Here is a 19,961-nt window from a genome sequence, read left to right on the forward strand (position 1 = left end):
TGCAATTTGTCACTTTAGTTTTTTCCCGTGGAACTCTTGGGTGGCTTCTAACCTGGATTTCTTCTGTTTCAGCTTGAGGCTGTTTCCTCTCTAGTCCTCAGGGAGCTGAAACAGCTTTCTCCCTTCCATTGGGCATTTCTAACCCTTGGGCGGCTGGCTCCATCAGTCTGCTCCCTTTGGCGCCCCCTACTGTCCTGTGCACTGTACCACGATTAAGCCCTTGGCTTTCCATTCTTGGGTGAGCCATCTTGATTCCTTTCATCTTCTCTCCTTGGTCCTGTGAGCCTCTTCCGCTATCTTTGGATCTTTCCTCTGACTCATTTCCCAATTCTTTGTGGCATAGAGAACTGGCTAGGAGCCCATGGTCAGACTCTGACCGGTGGCTGGGTAACCCTGATAACGTCTGCTGTGTCACTGTTGTTCAGCTCTTTTCCAGCCAGTAGGCTTCCAAGGACACCCCAAGTTTACTGATACCCCTGCTTGATAAGGAGAGAGGAGGGCGAGAGGTAGAGGGCGTGAGAGAGGTGACTTTTTTAAAAGAGAAACTTAAGAAAATGCCGAAACATACTAGAATAACATAATAATAACACCAGGCTACTACCCAGAACTGAGAGTGGCTCTTATTTTGTTATATTTGCTTCCAATCTTTTTTTTTTTTTAATATAAAAAATAAAACATCCCCTGATGACCCTCCCCACCCACCTCCTGTTTCCTGCCCCTCCTCCCCAGAGGCATCCACTATGCTTTCTTTAGTGTGTTATCTTTCTTGCCTACACAAATTTGCATGCACGTATATGATTGAAAAAACCAAACCAGTTGCCATTGAGTTGATTCCATCTCATGGCAACCCCAAGTGTGTCAGAGTAGAACTGTGCTCCATAGGGTTTTCGGGGACTGATTTTTCAGAAATAGATCACCAGGTCTTTCTTCCAAGGCACCTCTGGGTGCCACCTCTGGGTAGACGCAAATCTCCAACCATTTGGTGGGAAGCCCAGTGCATTAATTGTACCACCTGGGACTCTGTGTACGTGATAGATGACCATTATCTGCAATTGTTCTCTGAAAATGTACAAAAAGATTCCATTATACAACTTTTTTTTTCCTTCTCCATCGACATTAGGTTTTTGAGATCTACTCCTGTTGATATACATAGGTCAGAGATACTCTTTTTAACTGCAGTATGATATTCCATCACATCATCATATTATTCATTCTATTCACAGGCTGTTGGGTTGCTAGTAGTTTTTGCAACTATAAATAATGCTGTAATGAACGTTTGTGTGCACGTGTCCTGTGCACGTATAGGAGAAAAGTAGAATTGCTGGGTCAGGCACATTCTTCATTTCGATAGCCCCTGGTCTAAATTTGTACAAGGCACATTCTCTACTCGACTGGGCTCTCATCAACTCGGTCACCTTGCCAGATTCCCAAATGGCTTTAGCTGAACTAGAGGAGAAATGGTAGGGACCCAGGGAAAGGAGTGAAAGCTGATAGTGCTCTTTGCCATTGGAGATCAATCTCCCCTGGCTTTCAAGGACAGCGTGTCTCGAAGAGCCCCAGAGGACCTTGGCTGAATTTGAGCATATTTTTGTTTTCTCAAACTGTCTTCCTCAGCCCTGACCCTCCCCAGGTATTTGTGATCCCAGGAATGACCCTCGTGTTTATAAAGCAGCCCTTTAGAGAGCGCATAGGCAGGGAGGCTCTGGAGAGGCTGTGCCGTTTCTGCTCACTCAGGGGGGAGCCCGAGATGAGATGACGAGGTGAGGGCACGCTCCAGAAATCTCCATGAGCCTGGCCAAGAAGAGCCTCTCTGCGTGCATCCGGGAGGACATGAGTATCTGTTTATCAACCCACGAGTCTGTGGGTAGAAAGAGCTCACGAAGCTGTATTTGCAAAATGTGTACGTGAGGACCATATCGCTTGAAAAGAAGAGGTATTGTTCTTCCACCGCCGTAAAGTTCATCAGGAAACTCGGGCAGGAGAGAGAGAATGTTGGAGCTTGAAGGGGGTTGTTAACAACAGACTCCTTTGCCCTTGTCCAGACTTGCTGTCTCTGAATGGGCGGGGCCTAATCAGTTGCCGCGGAGTCGATTCCGGCTCATGGTGAGGTGACCCCATGTGTTTCAGAGAACTGTGCTCCATAGGGTTATCAGTGGCTGTGAACTTTAGGGAGGCAGATCGCCAGGCCTTTCTTCTGAGGTGCCTCCGGGTGCCAGCCTTTTGGTTTGTTGCTGAGTGCTTAACCGATTACATCAGCCAGCATGCTCTTCAGATGATTTCTAGTGAACAGCTAGGTTTAGGAACCACTGGTCTCATCTCATTCCCCAATTTATGTTAAATACCCTGCCCAGCATCACTGAGAACCCTAGGGATGATGGTAAAGCCAGCGTTGGAACCTCAGTCCTCCGGCTTCCAGGCCAGTGCTCCTCCTCCTATACTAGAACTGCCTGGTCAAGGCTTTGAACCCAAGAACCTGGTTCCAAGGGAAAACTTCAAAGGCTCCAGGTTGGCTTGGAATGGAGGGGGTTAAGTGGCCAGGTGGTTGGCGTTCTTACCCCTTTCCACAAGCTGTACTTCCTGTAGCAATTCCTTCACTGTATAACGGTGGTGGGGGTACATGGTACAATTTTCGCCTTCCATGTAAGAGACCTGGGTTGAGTTCCTGGCCAATGTACCAAAAGTGCAGCCACCATCCCCGTCAGTGGAGGCTTATGTGTTGCTGTGATGCTGAACAGGTTTCATTTCAGCGGAGCTTCCAGACTCAGACAGACTAGGAGCAAAGGCCAATCAGCTAATGAAAACCCTACAGATCACGTGGTCTGATCTGCAACAACCAATCATGGGGATGGCACAGGACTGGGCAATGTTTTGTTCTGATGTGCGTGGGGTTACCATGAGTTAGGGAGAGCCTTGATGGCGGCCAGCAGCAACCACAATTAGAGTAGTGGTCTGTGCCTGCTGGGTGTTCCACTCCTCAGGGTGTATGGACCTCATCAGCACTCAGAGAGGTGCTAGGCCCTTGGTAGCCGCAGCACAGGGAGATAATCCCAAGATGAGAAAGGCCAGTTCCTGCCCTTGTGAGATATTAGAACCTGGGTGACTTGTGGTTCTAGTACACTCGGAGGAGGTTGTTTGCAGTCATTTCCTACCAGCAGGGGAATTCAAAGTGGAGGAACTGCCTTCTTTTGTTTTAAAATGATGCTGAGGAGCCAAAGGGGCATTTCTCTTAGAACCTGGTGGCATCAAGGGATGCCAGGCTTTGCTTGGCTGGCTTCTTTGCAGGGAGCAGGGCTCAGAGGGTGGGAAAGAATGGGAGGGGTGTTTAGAATGAAGCTGGGTGTCAGCAGGGGGTAGATGGACCAACTGGGAGAGAATGTCATTAGGTTGGAATGTATCCTGGGTGCCAGCCTACACCACAGCAGACATACATTCACCATGCAGAATTGCAGAACTCCAGAGTGAGGGGTCACTGCTGGCTGCCACCTCTGACCTTTTGAAAAAAAGATGAGGGAAGACACGGTGTCACTCACCCACAGAGGCTACAGGCTTCAGGCTTCAGGTTGAAGTTCAGCCAAAAAAGTAACAAATAGACCCCCATCCTCCCCACGTCATGTCTAACTGGTATGCCCTCCCCCCCCACCTTCCCCCTCTCACCGCCCAGTATTGCCTGAATCAGCAATCCTAGCCTGTGGGTGGGCCATGTTATTGAACATAGTGGGCACGTGCTAGATGGTTTGACCACAACTGGCCATCCAAAGGAACTGGCTTTGCATTCTAACAAAAGCTGTTTCCCATGTGTGATTTCGAGTTTACCTGTGAGCCCCACCTCACCTGCACATACACAGCAAGCAGCTGGGACCACCATCTGTCTCCTGCCTAGCTTCCTACCCAGCTCATTGTCATTTAAGACTTCAATCCGGGGTGGCTTTGTGGAAAAGTGAGTTCTGGATCATATCTTGTACAGCCTGCAGATATTTCTTCATGTCTCTGTAGCCCAGTTTTCTAATCTGGACCATGGGAAGGCTCAGCTCTGCCTGTTATTATATCACAGGATTTCTAGGGAAAAGAAAACTGAGAGAATTATTGTGAATATATTGGAAGTTTCCAAGAAGGTCATCTATAGACTTCTTTTTGAACCAACCTCCCTCCCCTTCCTCCCACCCCCTGTCCCTTCCTTCTTTCCTTCCTTCTTCTAAATCTTGTAAACGAAGTTAATTTAGGCAAATCCGTGCTGTCCAATGACTTCCATCAAAAGAGCTATGATTCGTAGTAATATAGAGTATTTATACAATCAACAAAAGCAAGCTTTAGAAGAAATAGGCAAATAGAGTATAGTAGTACTTTCGTATAAGTCATTTTTTTTTCAATGCATTTGGTCATCTTACAGATCAGATATTACTCTTTCCCAATTTCATGTAAGTTATATACCTTTCATTCACCCATTTGTTTGCACATTTCTTCTAAAACTTGATTTTTCCCACACTGTGAGTTTCAGTGATAATAATACTGTATCGCATTTAAATAGCAGCCTTCGCTTTAGCAGGATTATTATCCCTATTTTTCAGACTTGAGGAATTAGAGCTCAGAAAGGTTAAAGGGTTTGGGCAAAATCATGAGTGAACAATAAGTGGCAAAGCGAGGACTGGAATTCAGGGCTCTTGAGTCCCGGTGTTCTTTGCCCATTTTAGTTTGTTAATGACTTGTCCACTGCCCTGGATATTAGTGGAGAAGTTGTCCTGGGAGGAGGAGAGTGGTGGTTAGTATTTATTCTTTGGCCCAGCATATGTCAAGGTGAAGCACATTTTGAGAGAAGTTAACAAAGAAGGAGTCATGTGAGTTCTGTGCACAGCCGGGGTGGAACCAGGAAAGCACTCCATGTTCCCTGGGCCTGTTACTCGGCGTCAGTTCTTGAAGGAGCTGGAATGCTATTACCTGTTGAAGGAAGTGAATCCACTAGGGGGAATGATAGGTTCAGGATTGGATTAGATCATCTCTTGGAGTCCCTGAGTGGCTCACACAGTTAAGCACTTGACTGCTAGTCTGCAAGTTGGTGGTTCAAACCCACCTGGAGATGCCTTGAAAACCCTGTGGAACACAGGGGGTTACCATGAGTTGGAATCAACTCGATTTCAACTAACATCATCAACAACATGGTGCCCCCAGCTCTTATATTTCTAGATAAGAGAAGTAGACTGGAAGTGGTTAGGGTTTCTTCAGAATTAACAAGGGAGACATGTTGACGTATATGAAGACATGTGTGAAGATGCATGATGGCTTTGGGTAAAGGTCTCATTTTCTCACCAGACCTGGATAAGGGCGAATCCTAAGACTCCAAGCAAGAAGGAACAGGGGGTTGCTTTCAGATTCTTGGGGCTTATTTTCCTAAGAGAGCTTTAAGGTCGCTTGTAGATCTAGGATCACCTTGCCATCTGTTGAGTGGAGAATGAGGTCAGAGCATTGCAGTAGGAAAAAATGTGTTTTTATGAGAGTAAGAATCTATCCACCACAAGGGTTTTGATTATTTGTATATGGTCATTAGTGCTACAATCCAGACTGTTTTGGGGAAAGGGACTATGCTAAAATTACATTTTAAAACCAATGTATTAATGCACAGAAGTAGACATAAACTCTTCAGCTCCCAGCTGCCCACCTTGGCTGGAGAAGTAAGAGTGGGTCAAGGAAGAACGTGGAGACCCCATGCCAATTGTGAAGCACCTTTGATGGTGGCAGAGAGGTTGCGTTTGCTCCTTTTGGGCCTTAGGTTTGCCATCTGAAAAATGGAACAACTCATCCATTTCCTCTGGTTCTATCTGCCTTTGTCATCTCCAGCTCTCCTCCAGGTTTATAAGGTTACCAGTTACCAGTGGCTGTCACGTCAACTTCAACTCATGATGATCCCATGTATGTCAGAGCAGAACTGCTTCATAGGGTTTTCAATGGCTGCTGTTTTAGAAGTAGATCGCCAAGCCTTTCTTCAGGGCACCTCTGGGTGGACTTGAGCCTCCAACATTTTAGTTAGCAGCTAAGTTCGTTCACTGGTTGTACCACCCAGGGACTCCTTATACGGTACAGAAGTGTGGCAGTACACTTATGGCAGGGGCAGGAGTTCTTCCCTGTTCTCCAAGCCCTCCACTAAATGGGGCTGGGAAACTTCCAGACGTTTGGATAAAGTCTGACTCCAGAACAGTCTCTATAGTCTCTTCTACTCTCCCTCTATAGTCTTCCTCACTTCTTTTTTTTTAAATTGTTGTCGTTTAGATGAAGTTTACATTTCAAGTTAGTCTCCCATACAAAAACTTATACATACATTGTTATGTGACCCTAATTGCTCTCCCCATACTGTGACAGCACACTTCTTTCCATCCCTGATTCCCCATGTCCATTCAATCAGCTCCTAACCCATCTCACCTCCGGACAGAAGCTCCCCGTTTAGTCTCTTGTATCTACTTGAGCTAAGAGGCACACTCCTCACGAGTATCACTTTATGTCCCACAGTCCAGTCCAATCCCTGTCTGAAGAGTTGGCCTCGGAAATTGTTTTAGTTCTGGACTGATAGAGAATCTGGGGGCTGTGCTTTCCGGGCTTCCTCTAGTCTCAGTCAGACCATTAAGTCTGATCTTCTTACTGAATTTGAGTTCTGCACCCCACCTTTCTCCTGCTTCATCAGGGCTCTCTATTTTGTCTCCTGTCAGGGCGGTCATTGGTGGTAGCTGGGCACCATCTAGTTCTTCTGGTATCAGGCTGATGAAATCTCTGGTTTATGTGGCCCTTTCTATCTCTTGGGCTAATAGTTTCCTTGTGACTTTGGTGTTCTTCATTCTCCTTTACTCCGGGTGGTTGGGACCAATTGATGCATCTTAGATGGCCACTTGCAAGCTTTTAAGACCCCAGATGCCACTCATTGAAGTAGGATGCAGAACATTTTCTTAATAAGCTTTGTTATGTCAGTTGACCTAGATGTCCCCTGAAAGCATGGTCCCCAGATCCCTACCCCTGCTACTCTGTCCCTCAAAGTGTTTGATTGTATTCAGGAAACTTCTTAGCTTTGGTTTAGTCCAGTTGTGCTGACTTCCCCTGTAGTGTGTGCTGTCCTTCCCTTCACCTAAGATAATACTTGTCTCCTATCTAGTTAGTGAATAACCCTCACCCTCCCTCCCCACCCTAGTAACCATCAAAGAATGTTTTCTTCTGTGTTTAAACCTTTTCTTGAGTTCTTATAATAGTGGTCTTATACAATATTTGTCCTTCTGTGACTGACTAAATTCACTCAGCATAATGCTGTCCAGATTCCTCCATGTTATGTTTCACGGCTTCATCGTTGTTCTTTATCATTGGATAGTATTGCATTGTGTTCCCCACTTCTCTTTGGAAACGTTTTGCTTTTTGTATATAATCATAGAACTCTCTGCTTTAGTGTTGACCCTCTTCCTCAGTCCCTATGTAGGGAGAACAACTAATGCCTACTAATCCTTGGGGAAAATCTCTTCAGGGGCCTTGGAAGTCCCTGTCAGACATCTGTAAGCTTGATGCCTTTTCCAGCTGTGTGATTTGGCTTTCTAGCAGCCGGACCAGGTAAGAACCATTTCTTATAATGACCTTTTCACTGCAGCTCGCAGAGTTATATACGTAAGTGATTTCTTAATAAATATTATTCTGAACCTAACTCTCTTAGGCAGAAAAAAATACAGCTTGGTATTTTTGTTCTGAGGGCAAATTCCATCTGTAGCTGGAGTTCTACATCTGGAAGTTTTTCCTACGATTGCTCCTGCAGCCTATAAGAGAACGTATGGGAAGAGCTTGGTAATGGATAATGATGTTCTTGTCTTACTGAGGGGAGCTGTGTGGGTACTCTCTTAGAGGGAAGGAAATGGAAGCAGCTAATAGCTAACCCCATTTGCTGCTGTTGCGTGGCAGGCACTGCATATGCATGCAGCCAATCCAGAATCTTTCTAGCAGCGTACTGGAGGTGGCTGTTGCTTGTCCAGTTTTTACAGAGGAACAGCGGAGGCACAGAGAGCTTAAGTAACTTGTCTAGGGATGCACAGCTAAGTGGTAAAGCTAGGATTCAGACTCAGGCAATTAGAGTTTAGAGCCTGAATTCCTGAACTTCTGCAGTCCTTTCTGATCTCCACCCAGTCAAGTATTTCATTTCCCTTCCCCGGGCTTCTGCTTCAAGATGTGGAGTTCAGAGCTGGCCTTTGGACTTGGTTTCTGAAGCCTGTTCCAGAAAAGAAACGGATGCTGTACCTCCTTTAAAAAGGCTGTGCGCCAGCACACCAGGCCCATGGATTTCCTCATCTTGCTGGCACGTTTGTTGGCAGTCATGGGGTCAATAAAGGAATGGAACAAAACATACCCTTGAATCCAGGTGGCCTCCGTGAGGGTGGACAAACTGACCTTCACCTCAGAGAAGAGAGATCTGTAGGTCAGGTGATGGAAAGAGTGCAGAGTGAAGAGAGGGAGTTCTGCCAAAACATCTGTTTATAGTCTGGAGGCAGAAAGCACCCTAAAGAAACTTCCTTTTCAAACAATTGATTGATTCCATTGGATTACATTATGCAAAGTGATTACATTACATTACGTTACATTACATTACATTACGTTACATTACATTACATTACGTTACATTACATTACATTATGTTACATTACATTACATTACGTTACATTACATTATGGGAACAGCGACTAGTGTTTGGCCAAACCACTGGGAACCATAGCCTAGCCAAGTTGACACATAAAATTACCCATCACACCTGAAACCAACTCTGTTCTCCCCGGGGAAAACAAAACTACCCAGTTGACCTCCATCTCTGGGACCTGGAGCCATGGACACATTATGCCTTCCGTGGACTCTAGCACTTTTGCCTTCATGAGGCTTTTCTTCCATTAAAAGATATTTTAAAATTTATTTTACAACTGCATTGGTATAAAGACGAATGCTTTAATATAATATTGTGTAGTAAGACATTTTCGTTGACCTAAGTGTTTATTTTTTTTCCTTCTGATTTTAAAAGAAATGAAAACATTTTTGTGGGTTCCTAGAAGTGTCATGAGAGGCATTGGTGGTTCATGCGGGAGACATGGGTTCAATTTCCAGCCAATGCACTTCATACACAGCCACAGCCTGTCTGTCAGTGGAGGCTTGTGTGTTGCTATGATGCTGAACAGGTTTCAGAGGAGCTTCCAGACTAAGACAGTTTGGAAAAAAAGATCTGCTTCTGAAAATTAGCCATGAAAAGCCTTTGTATCACAATGATCTGATTCCGTTGTGCACAGGGTTGCCCTGAATCGGAGGCCGACTAGACGGTAGCTAACAAGAGAAGGGATGGATGCACGGGTCCTGGCTGGTGCCTCCAGGTCTAAGTGTATATTTCATGTGTGCCCTTCTCCCTCACTCTTTCAAATAAGAGCTCATTTGCAGTGAGCCTTGTTCTGAGGGTTAAATGTGTGCCAACCTCTAGGACTCAGCCAAGGGATGCTTCTTTGGGCTTAGGGAAGAGGCAGGGACAGGCTGAAGGTCCTCGGGATGCCCAGACCCCCTAGAAGCTGTGACCTTGTAGGCCAGATGTACAGCTGCGGTTGGAAGGATGTGGAGGAGTCTTAGCCATGGGTGGAGAATGCCGTTCTCAGCTGGGTGCGATTTTGCCTCCAAGGGACACTTGGCAATATTTGGAGACATTTGTGATTTTGATTGGAGTGGTGCTACTGGCATCTAGTGGGTAGAGGCCAAGGATGCTGCTAAACATCCTACAAGGCCCAGGAAACCCCCCCAAACAAAGACATATCCAGCACAAAATGTCAGAAGTGCTGAGGTTGAGAGACCCTGCTCCGGAAGTTTCAGGTGAATGATGCCTTCTCAGAAGACCTTGATAGGGTGAAACATGGGCCACCTCTCCTTTCTTCAACCAGAGAACGTATAATTATAGCCACAGTGGAGACTACTGGCAGTCTTAGCCCAAGCTTCAGGGTGGGCAGGTAAGCCTCCTAAAAGGGAGGAACCAGGTGAGCTTCTGAGAGTCAGACAGGCTTCCTGCCTGCAGATGGTCCCAGATCTTCTCTACCATGTGAATGGAATGCAGGGTCACAGGCACTGCAGAGTAGTGGTGTTGAGGACTCCAGGAATTCTTTCTGCTTCTGTTGGCCCAAAGCTGGCTGGACAGGGTGCAATGAGAGTGGAGGACAAGGGGTTTTGCCCAAAGGTGATCACAGGTAGAAAGGGGGTTGGGTGTGGGCCACTGGAGGGTCCCAATTTGGCTTTCCCAGTTTGATCCTGCGTTGTTTGGGAAGGAACGTTTCTCTATAGCCTGATGCAGCAGGATAAAAATGGGTCTTCCTAGCCTCCTTGCTTGCCGCCTCTTTGCCTTGTGTTTCCTGGGCCAGTGTCTGCAGGGACAAGCTGGGGGGAACCTGGGACTGTCCCACCCCAAGTTTATGTGCAGAGAGGCCTGTCAGGGATGGGAAACAGCAGTAGAAGGTAGCTCTGACTGGAGGTGGAGGTGGTGGGAATGGGGATGAGTCCTCCCTGTGCTTTGTGAACACCTGCATTTCTGCTTTGAAGGTTAGTTTTAAAGAGATAGAGGGTTATCAGAATCAGACCATTCCTATTTGTTTTGGCTTATCTCAGACTTTCCCAAGCCCCACTCCCCCCACCCCCAGCCTTCTGTCCTCCACCTCTGGTGTCCATCTGAAGAGGGAATGGGGGATCTTCTTTGTGGTTGGCTCCAGCTGCCTGACCCAGTCCTAGAGGGTGGCCCTGTGCAGATATGGGGAGCAGTGGCATAGAGAAGTCTTCACAGCAAGGCAGGGGGACTCGGATCTTCATCCCAGGGGAACTTGGCAGACAGCTGAGCAAGGGGAGTGCAGAATACTTCCCATGGGGCCCTGGATTCCTGCTGCTCTCAGCCTCAAGGAGCAGGAAGGGGCAGGCAGGAAGAAGGAGGAGGGTCTGATTGAACCCAGTAGAACAGGACCAGAAGTGTCTTGGAAGAAAGGCCTGGTGATCTACTGAAAAAATCAGTCATTGACGACCCTATGGAGCACAATTCTACTCTGACACACATGAGGTTGCCCAACCACGGCAATGGGTTGGTTTTTGGTGGTTATGTTTATGTAAAACCTAGACTACCTTTAGGCCCGATGGAAATAGCCATTCTAGGTAGAAGAATTTTCCAGGTTTCCAAGGGTTTGTTTATTTAAATATTTCAATTTTTATTTTTCTAAAGTTTAGTAATTTGGATATTTTCTTTCTAATGCTGGAAAATTTTAACCCTCTCCCCTTTTTTGATGTCCCCAAATCATCATCATCATCAACATAATTCTTGTTTTGTGCTATAAAATGTGAGAGTCCTCAGAGGCCACTGATGGGTGTGGAATTGTCTGCCATGCACTAAATGTCCCCAGAGTTCTTAGGTTTGGTTTTGTTTAGTTTCCTCTTTCCTTGTTGCTTGATACTTCTTGCCACTGTCCACATGCATTCCTTGTTTTCTCTTTTAATCTTGTTGATTTTATTTGGTAGCGGACTTGGAGGCTAGACATCCAGGCCTACTGGAGGAGTACTGTTGTGAGCTGGCAGGGTTCTTCATGGGATGATTCTCCTGGTGACTCATGGGGAAGTGCCCAAACTTTAAAAAGTGTGGATGCCGTGGCAGCTACTGAGCGTGCTCAGAGGATGCTCATTTTCCTCTGCTTCCTCTTGGTTGGGTTCCACGGTGCAGAGGTAGCAGATAATGGAGGCAGTCATCATCTTCATCATCAAAGTAATAACAACTAGGGTGGATGTAGAGTTTCCATGTTCCAGGTCAAGCTTTAGCTGCTTTACCTATAATATACTCTCAGCAGTTCTGTGAAATAGGAACTGGTATTACCTACAACTTACAGCTAAGAAAACGGGCACAGAGCTGTTACGTGGAGGGGAATCAATCACCGCTGATGCAGAAGGTGGGTAGAGCTGGAATTTAACCTGAGTATGCCTGCTGTCTTAGTCAGGGTTCTCTAGAGAAACAACCAGTGATTGATCTACCTACCTACCTACCTATCTACCTACCTGGCTGTCTATCTATCTGGAGGTTTACTTCAAGAAATTGGCTCATGCGATTGTGGGGGATGGCAAGTCCAAAATCTGTAGGTCAGGTGTCAGGCTGGAGACTCCTGCAGGTTTGTGTCCCAAGATCTGTAGGTCAGATGATGGAAAGAGTGCAGAGTGAAGAGAGGGAGTTCTGCCAAAACATCTATTTATAGTCTGGAGGCAGAAAGCACGCTAAAGAAACTTCCTTTTCAACCAATTGATTGATTCCATTGGATTACATTATGTAAGGTGATTACATTACATTACGTTACATTACATTACGTTACATTACATTATGGGAACAGCAACTAGTGTTTGGCCAAACCACTGAGAACCATAGCCTCGCCAAGTTGACACATGAAATTACCCATCACACCCTCTTAGCCAGTGCTAACTACCCTGGAGATAATGTTTTAAAGGGATGCTGCTATAGTTAGTGAAAACTAATCACATGCTGCTATAGCTAGTGAAAACCAACCACACATCATTAGAGCCCAGCAGGAAGGGGTGGGATGGGAGCAAACCTTTAGTGACCACTCCGATTTGCTACGAATCAGGCTGATGCTTTATCACCTGCAGTCTGCTGGGCTGTGCTTTCTGTGAGAACAGGTGCTGCAATAATGCCAGCACTCCGTGCATACTTGGCATGGAAGAGGTGCCGCTTCTCGTAGCTGGTGAGTGAGTGAACATTGTGGCTCATGAAGACCCAGAAGTGGGCATCACGGCCCCCATTTTACAGGCACAGGCTAGCAGCAGGACCCGCTCTTTCCATCGTACAACTCTGTTCCAGAGAGCCCACCACGCTGTCTCTGAAATCTGAAGGGCCAGCCAAGTACAGGGTTCCTCACCTCAGACCCTTGTGTAGAAATATTTTAAGAGCTGTTCGGTTGTGTTATTGGACTACAAGTTTTTGAAGGTGCATTAGAGGGGAAGACAACATGTGCAAGATTTGTTTAGAAACACCCCTTCCGCACCCACTCAGGTCTTGTTGGGACCTGCAGGGAGCCGCTCTGGGCACCGTGGTCTGGGGCTCTGTTTGCTTTGCTGTGTCTACAAAGGGCTGAGGCTGGGCTGTGATTCCCTGTCCTTCTAGGACTTGCTGGGACTTGTCTCCCCGGTCACTCCTGGTGCTGACAACTCAACCATACGATTCTGTTCCTCTCATCTTCCCCTGACTGAACATGCCTGGCTTAGGACATGGCTGGCTTAGGCCAGATGAGACCAGGGTAGATAGGGGCTGCTTCAGGGTCTCCACCCAGGCTATACACACCATAGGAGTCTTTTCCTTGAATTGACTGACTGTGGCTTAAGAAAGACTAAAGAGCCCTGATAGCGTAATGATAAAGAGCTTGACTGCTAAACAGAAGTTGGCAGTTCAGATCCACCAGCTGCTCCTTGGAAACCCTATGGAGCAGCTCTACTCTGTCCTACAGGGTCACTATGAGTCAGAATCGACTCGACAGCAATGAGTAAAGAGACTGAGGAGTCTCTGGGTGGTGCAAACTGTTAATATGCTCAGCTGCTAATCCAAAGGTTGGAGGTTCGAGTCCACCCAAAGGCACCTCAGAAGACCAGCCTGGTGATCTACTTCTGAAAAATCGGCCACGAAAATCCTGTGGAGCACAGTTCTCTGACACACATGGGGCTGCCATGAGTCAGAGTCGACTCGATGGCAACTGGTTTAAAGAGATTTAATGATTGGTCCTCGGACAAACATCCAAGACTCAGGCCCCGTGTTAGTCTCCGAAACTACAAAGTTGAGGAAGCCACAGTTCCTGCTCTTGGGGTGCTCAGTGTAAAGAGGGGGCACGCAAACATGCATGGAAACAAGTAGAGTCAATGGGGATGTGCTGTAGCAGCTGTGGGAGCAAAGCACTTTGGGAACACTGAAGCCAGGCTGGCTGGCAAATGAAGAGTGAGGGGGAATGGAGCAGAGCGTGCTGGGACCTGGGGAATTTGGGTGGCAACATGGCTCTCCGTTTTCTCCCTCCTTGCCAGACATGCATGGCTTAGCGATATCTGCAGCATGCATCTTATCTGCACTATTTCAAACAGACCATAAATGATGAAGACCTTAAACTGGGGGTTAGCGACAAGAGACTCTGGGAGGTCATTCTAGAGAAGAACGGTGGACCTCAGAATAGACTGAATCCCATTGCTGGTTAAGGGCCTGGCAGACACATTCATCCTTTGTGCTCCTCTGCTCTGCCTTGGCCTCCTAGGCTGAGGCAGGATAGAGTGGGCGTTTGAGACATTCTTTTGGAGTCGACAGTCTGGGTTCAAATCCTGGACCCCTCACTTAGCAGATTTGTGATCTTAGTCAAGTAACTGACCTCTGTGAGCATCAACGTCTCTTATCTGTAAAAGTTGGGAGAGGGTGCTAATAACACCCACCTGAGAGTTACTGTGGAGTCTGAAGTAGATAATCCATGTAAATGTCTTAGCATAGGCTCTGACATGTAGTAAGCGCTCATTAGCATTGGTCATCTCCATCCTTGTCATGATTAGGAGTCCAGACAGCAGTCGAGGGCCCATCCCTCTGGAAAGCTGGGCCTGGAGCTCTTCTTCCCTTCTTCTCTACAGATAATGGTGATGACCACTCCGAGGGAAGCCTTGTCGAGAACCACGTGGATGGGACCATGAACATGCTGGTGGTTGGAGGCACTGCTGCCCGGAAGCCCCTCAAGTCGGGCATGAAGGAGCTGGCTGTGTTCCGGGAGAAGGTGACTGAGCAGCACCGGCAAATGGGCAAAGGTGGCAAGCATCACCTTGGCCTGGAGGAGCCCAAGAAGCTTCGGCCACCACCTGCCAGGGTCAGTGGGGCAGGACTGGTTGGAGGGATCAGGAGAACGTGGAAAGGGAGGCTCCCCGCTGAGGGAGGGCATTTCAATAACATCTACATCCTGTGTTACCTACAGTCAAAGCACTTTCATTTCCAGCTCTGCCACTAACATATTCCATGAACTTTGAGTCAATCATTTAGCTTTTGGGGCCTCAGTATTTCTGGCTGTGAAATGGGCTAGGCATATGGTTGGAGTTTCTTCCTTCTGATAAACTCCCCGCACTCAGCTACCCCACTTCCTTTTTCCAGTTCCTCTCTTCTGTCTTGAGTCTTGGCCCTAGCTGGGTTTATGGAAAGGAAGAGAAGGCTGGGGTCTAGGCACTTGGAGAGAGAACCACTTGAATTTGGGGTTTGCAAATAAATCCCATTTTGACCCATCAAAGCCTTTGCCACGGAGCAAGGAAGGGAGGAAAACTCCAGTCCCTCTGATTTCTAGGGGTGAGGTGGGCACAGTTCTTTGACAGCGCAATCACTGGGCCGGGTGGCAGAAGTCCTGGTATGGCCAACTGGCTGTGGGACCTGGGAAAGTCCCTTCCCAAGGGTGAGAGTCTTCTTGAGGTTTCTCCCAGCACCATTGTTCTGTAGCCCATCATTCCCACTCTGACCACCCTTGTGCCCCCCCAGACCCCTTGCCAGCAGGAGTTGGATCAGGTCCTGGAGCGGATCTCCACCATGCGCCTGCCCGATGAGAGGGGCCCGCTGGAGCACCTTTACTCCTTGCACATTCCCAACTGCAACAAGCATGGCCTGTACAACCTCAAACAGGCAAGTGGAGGGGGTTCCTAGCCTGGGCTGGGCAGGCCTTGTACTGCCTCACCCACCTACAGTCTTCTGAAGTTTGACATTTGAGCAGGAGACAAAACTTCCATAGTCACAGGGGTGCAAGCTGCCAGGCCGGGGAGGCTGGGGCTCACGCCCTGGCCTAGGAGGGTCAGAGGCCAACTCCACTTACCCAGCTACCTGCCAGCTGCCCTTGGTGTTGGAGTTGGGAGGAAGCCTGTTGGAGAAGAGAAGTAGGTGTAAACCAAAGCTTCTCAAATTTGATTGATCATTAGTCACCTGGAGGTGATTCCTGTGCCCTGCCCCCAGAGATTTCAGAATCAGTAGGTCTGGGGTTGGACTGGGGTTGGAGGGAGAGTCTGCATTTCCAACAAGCCCCCAGAGGATGCTGATGCTGCTGGTCCATGGACGACACTTTGCAAATCACTGGTTTAAACCACTGGCCATGTAGCTTCTCTAGTTTTCAAGTGCCTCTGGCAATGGAGAATCAGGGATGGGAAACGCAATTGAGAATATCTGTAAAAATGGTAATTAAAAAACAAAAAAACCAAACTCATTGCCCTCGAGTCGAACAACAATATAAGCCCATTCAAGGACAATTAAGAAAGTGTAAGTAAACCACTCAAGAGCCGCCCCCCCCAGTCCATATGCATTTTAATAATTATTGCACATGTGCACTGTTTTCCCCTTAACCTTCTATCATCAGTATTTTTCACACAGCTACACAGACTGTAGTGATTATGGTTAATGGCTGTTTATACTGATCAGATGCCCTTTTACTTAGCCTACCCCTCTCCCCCACCTCCTCCCTTCTATAGGGAGAGAAAGTATAAGTGCATTTCATTTAAGGCATAGTGAAGTGATGAGGAGGGCTAGCTAGTATGTGCCTCACCTGTCATTCTGTTTTCAAGGAGAGATTCAACCTTGACTGCACATTGAGACTCTGGGGGAGCTTTAAAAAAATAAGGACGCCAGGGCCCCACCCACACCCAGTGGCTCTGCAGTGAGGGCTGGGGGGACCTGGCGATCCGCTCCCATAAAGATGATAGACTTGAAAACCCTGTGGGGCACTTCTACTCTGTCACATGGGATCGCTATAAGTAGGAATCTGACTTGACAGCACCCAACAGCAACTACTGGTGGTCCTAACGGGCTGTGGAGTTGAATGGATGCCTGGAGCAGGAAAGTGGGGTCAGGGCTCTGCTGATCCTTTGTGGGTCTCACTCCCCCACCTCGTCTCACAGTGCGGCCATCTTGACCCTGTAGTTAATTAGTCTAAGGGTCCCTGGTGGTGCAAAGGTTAAGCACTCAGCTGCTAACCAAAAGGGTGGTGGTTCAAACTCACCCAGTAGCTCCTTAGGAGAAAGACGTGGCGATCAGCTCCTTTAAAAATTACAGCCTAGGAAGCACTATGGGGCAGTTCTACTCTATCGCATGGGGTTGCTATGAGTTGGAATCAACTCAATAGCACCTAACAAGTTATTAATCTAGTATTAAGAAAGTTATTTGTGTATACATGTGCCCTCTAAATGCAAGCCAGCTACCTCATTTGGAACGCAAAAGAAGAAACTGATTTCTTCTAATGAAAGATGGGCTGTCCGCTGTGCCTTGTGGGCAATTAAAAGGATTTGCAAGAGGTTGGAAACCCTGGTAGTGATTAAGAGCTACAGCTGCTAACCAGAAGGTCGGCAGTTTGAGTTCACCAGGTGCTCCTTGGAAACTCTACGGGGCAGTTCTACTCCGTCCTATAGGGTCGCTATGAGTCGGAATCGACTTGAGGGCAATGGGTTTGGGGGGTTTGGGTTTCGTTTAGGTCCAGGGCGTGGACCCTGGAACTGGAATGTGGGCGTTGCATTTTAACTCTGCCTCTTACTAGCTGTATGATCTTGGAAAGTTATCTAACCAACCTGTGCTTCAGTTTCAGCATCTGTAAAGTGGGGATCATAACGGCACCCAATTTACCAGGTGGTTGTGAGGATTAAATGAATGTACAGTGAACCCTGTGAGAGTCGAAACTTGATGAAACTGCCTTGTTTTTCCGGGTCTCGCAAGTTTTCCGCCTTAGGGTGCAGTTTTACCGTTCTTCTATTGCTCTCTATTAGTGGAAACTATGAATTTTCCTTCTCTGACAGGTTTCCATCTTACACAGCTTTCGGCTTTTGCAGGTTTTACTGTGATGTTAGATGTAAAGGATAAACAAGCAGCGTATACATTGGTTACACAGTGCTGGGCACACAGTGTAGTAGGATTGTGCCAGCACTGGCCTTTATATTACATGCATTTTCACCTTCCACTCTAATGAACTCCACTAAGATGTGTACTGGGTCCCCACTAGATGGGGCCTCCTTGAGTGGAGGGGCCGAGTCTTTTAATCTCCAGGCATCCCCACTAATCTGGTTAATCAGAGTGTGGTCCCTGGGCCAGCAGCATCAGCATCACATTGGAGCTTGTTACCGATGCAGAATCTGGGGCTGCCGGAGTTCAGAATGAGAATCTGCATTTTAAAAGATTCACGTTTGAGAAGCCCCACCCTGCTGTGCTAGCTCTGAGCACACAGTCGCTGTTCAACACAAGTCTGTGGAGGAACGAAGGAAGGCTGGGGGCTGGGGATGGCTTCCACGTTCTGCTTTTCTCTGTCCTCAGTGCAAGATGTCTCTGAACGGGCAGCGTGGAGAGTGCTGGTGTGTGAACCCCAATACCGGGAAGCTGATCCAGGGTGCCCCGACCATCCGGGGGGACCCCGAGTGCCATCTCTTCTACAACGAGCAGCAGGAGGCTCGCGGGGCCCACGCCCAGCGGATGCAGTAACCCCTGGCCAGCCGGTGCCTGGCACCCCTCCCCTCCCCCAAACACCATCAGGAAAGGAGACTGCCGGGTGGTGGGTGGGGAGGATCTTCCAGCAGTTTTGACACATGTATTTATATTTGGAAAGAGACCAGCACCGAGCTCGGCACACCCCACTGCCCTCCCCATCCCCAGCTGGAGATGCCCACACCCTCCCCTCTTGCCTCCTGCTGGTGAGGAAGGGGGTGGTGGTTACGGGGGAGCTGGGGTAAAGTTTTGGGAGGGGGGAAAAAATTTTTATTTTTGAACCCCTGTGTCTCTTTTGCTTAAGATTAAAGGAAGGAAAAATAAAGTGTGTCTTTTCCCTGAGTCTTTGGGGCCTCCCTGTCCATTTGAAGGCCCATTGCCCGTTCCTCCCCCACACCTTGCTCTGGTTTCCAACTTTGCCCTGCGAAATGGGAAAGGCATGGCCTTCCTGGGCCTCAGTTTCCTATTCATAACATGGGAATAAGAAGGATGGGGCGTCTTCCCTGGAGTGGTGTTGGCCTACGGAAATGGAAGGCCCGACACAACCCCAGGAGTCTGGGTCTCCCCAGCTGGACTCAGAGGAAAGGCATCCAGCCCCTGTCCAGCCCCGCCTGGCTAGGTCAAAGGTGCAGGATGGGCCATGGAGGAGGGAAGGAAGAGCATATGGTATGTTATCTTCCTCTCCCAGGCTAAGGGAGAAGGGGAAAGTGAAAACATTGGAATTGAGGTTCTCTGGCCCCTGAAATGGAGCCCTGGTGGCACAGTGGTTAAGAGTTCGGCTGCTAACCAAAAGATTGGCAGTTCAAATCCACCAGCCGCTCCTTGGAAACTCTATGGGGCAGTTCTACTCTGTCCTGTGGGATCGCTATGAATCGGAATCGACTGGACGGCAATGGGTTTGGTTTTGGCCCCCTGAAATAAAGGACAGCTCTCCTCCCCAGGAAGAGACATTTCAACTCTGCTCCAAGGGAAAAGGCCTTGGGGGGGCCGTTGATATTCACAAAGGTGTTAGAGAACTCAGACCCAAGTGTTAACTGGTGTTAAAAATAATTAAAACTCATTGAAATTGAAATGTAAGGTTTATTCTGAGCAGTTATTCTATATACATATAGGGAGACCATTCTGATTCCAAAAAAGCAAATTGTTCCAAGTAGGCTGGTTACAGTGAGGTTTATAAAGAAAGGAGGGAGAAGAATTGAAGGTCAACCATTGGCTAATCTTAACACGATTGATTGAATCCTGCCCTCCCCCTTTTTACTGAGATCAACTGATACTGGTCACAAGATGGTCTCCGGGCCCTCCACCCAACTGCAGCCATGCTGTCTTCTGAAATTTAAGTAAGCCTGGCTTCAAACAGGAAAGAAAAGATTAGCAACTTTGGGTGATAAAAACTGCTGGCAAGATTTTTGGCCGGGAATTTCTTTTTTTTTTTTTTACGGTTAATATTTGGTTTCATGGGTAA

At 47.7% G+C, this 19,961-nt stretch overlaps 1 protein-coding gene across 1 annotated transcript; it reads left to right on the plus strand.

The window, feature by feature from the left end:
• Positions 1-1,923: 1,923 nt before the first annotated feature.
• Positions 1,924-18,819, plus strand: IGFBP2 (insulin like growth factor binding protein 2). The gene is made up of 4 exons (XM_023731209.1): positions 1,924-1,933; positions 14,650-14,879; positions 15,533-15,673; positions 18,332-18,819. Exons 2-4 carry the CDS (start codon positions 14,706-14,708, stop codon positions 18,494-18,496), a joined length of 480 nt encoding a protein of 159 aa, XP_023586977.1. The 5' UTR covers positions 1,924-1,933; positions 14,650-14,705; the 3' UTR covers positions 18,497-18,819.
• The last annotated feature ends 1,142 nt before the right edge of the window (positions 18,820-19,961 follow it).

Source organism: Trichechus manatus, unplaced genomic scaffold, assembly GCF_000243295.1.
Source record: "Trichechus manatus latirostris isolate Lorelei unplaced genomic scaffold, TriManLat1.0 scaffold00041, whole genome shotgun sequence".
Lineage (NCBI taxonomy): Eukaryota > Metazoa > Chordata > Mammalia > Sirenia > Trichechidae > Trichechus > Trichechus manatus.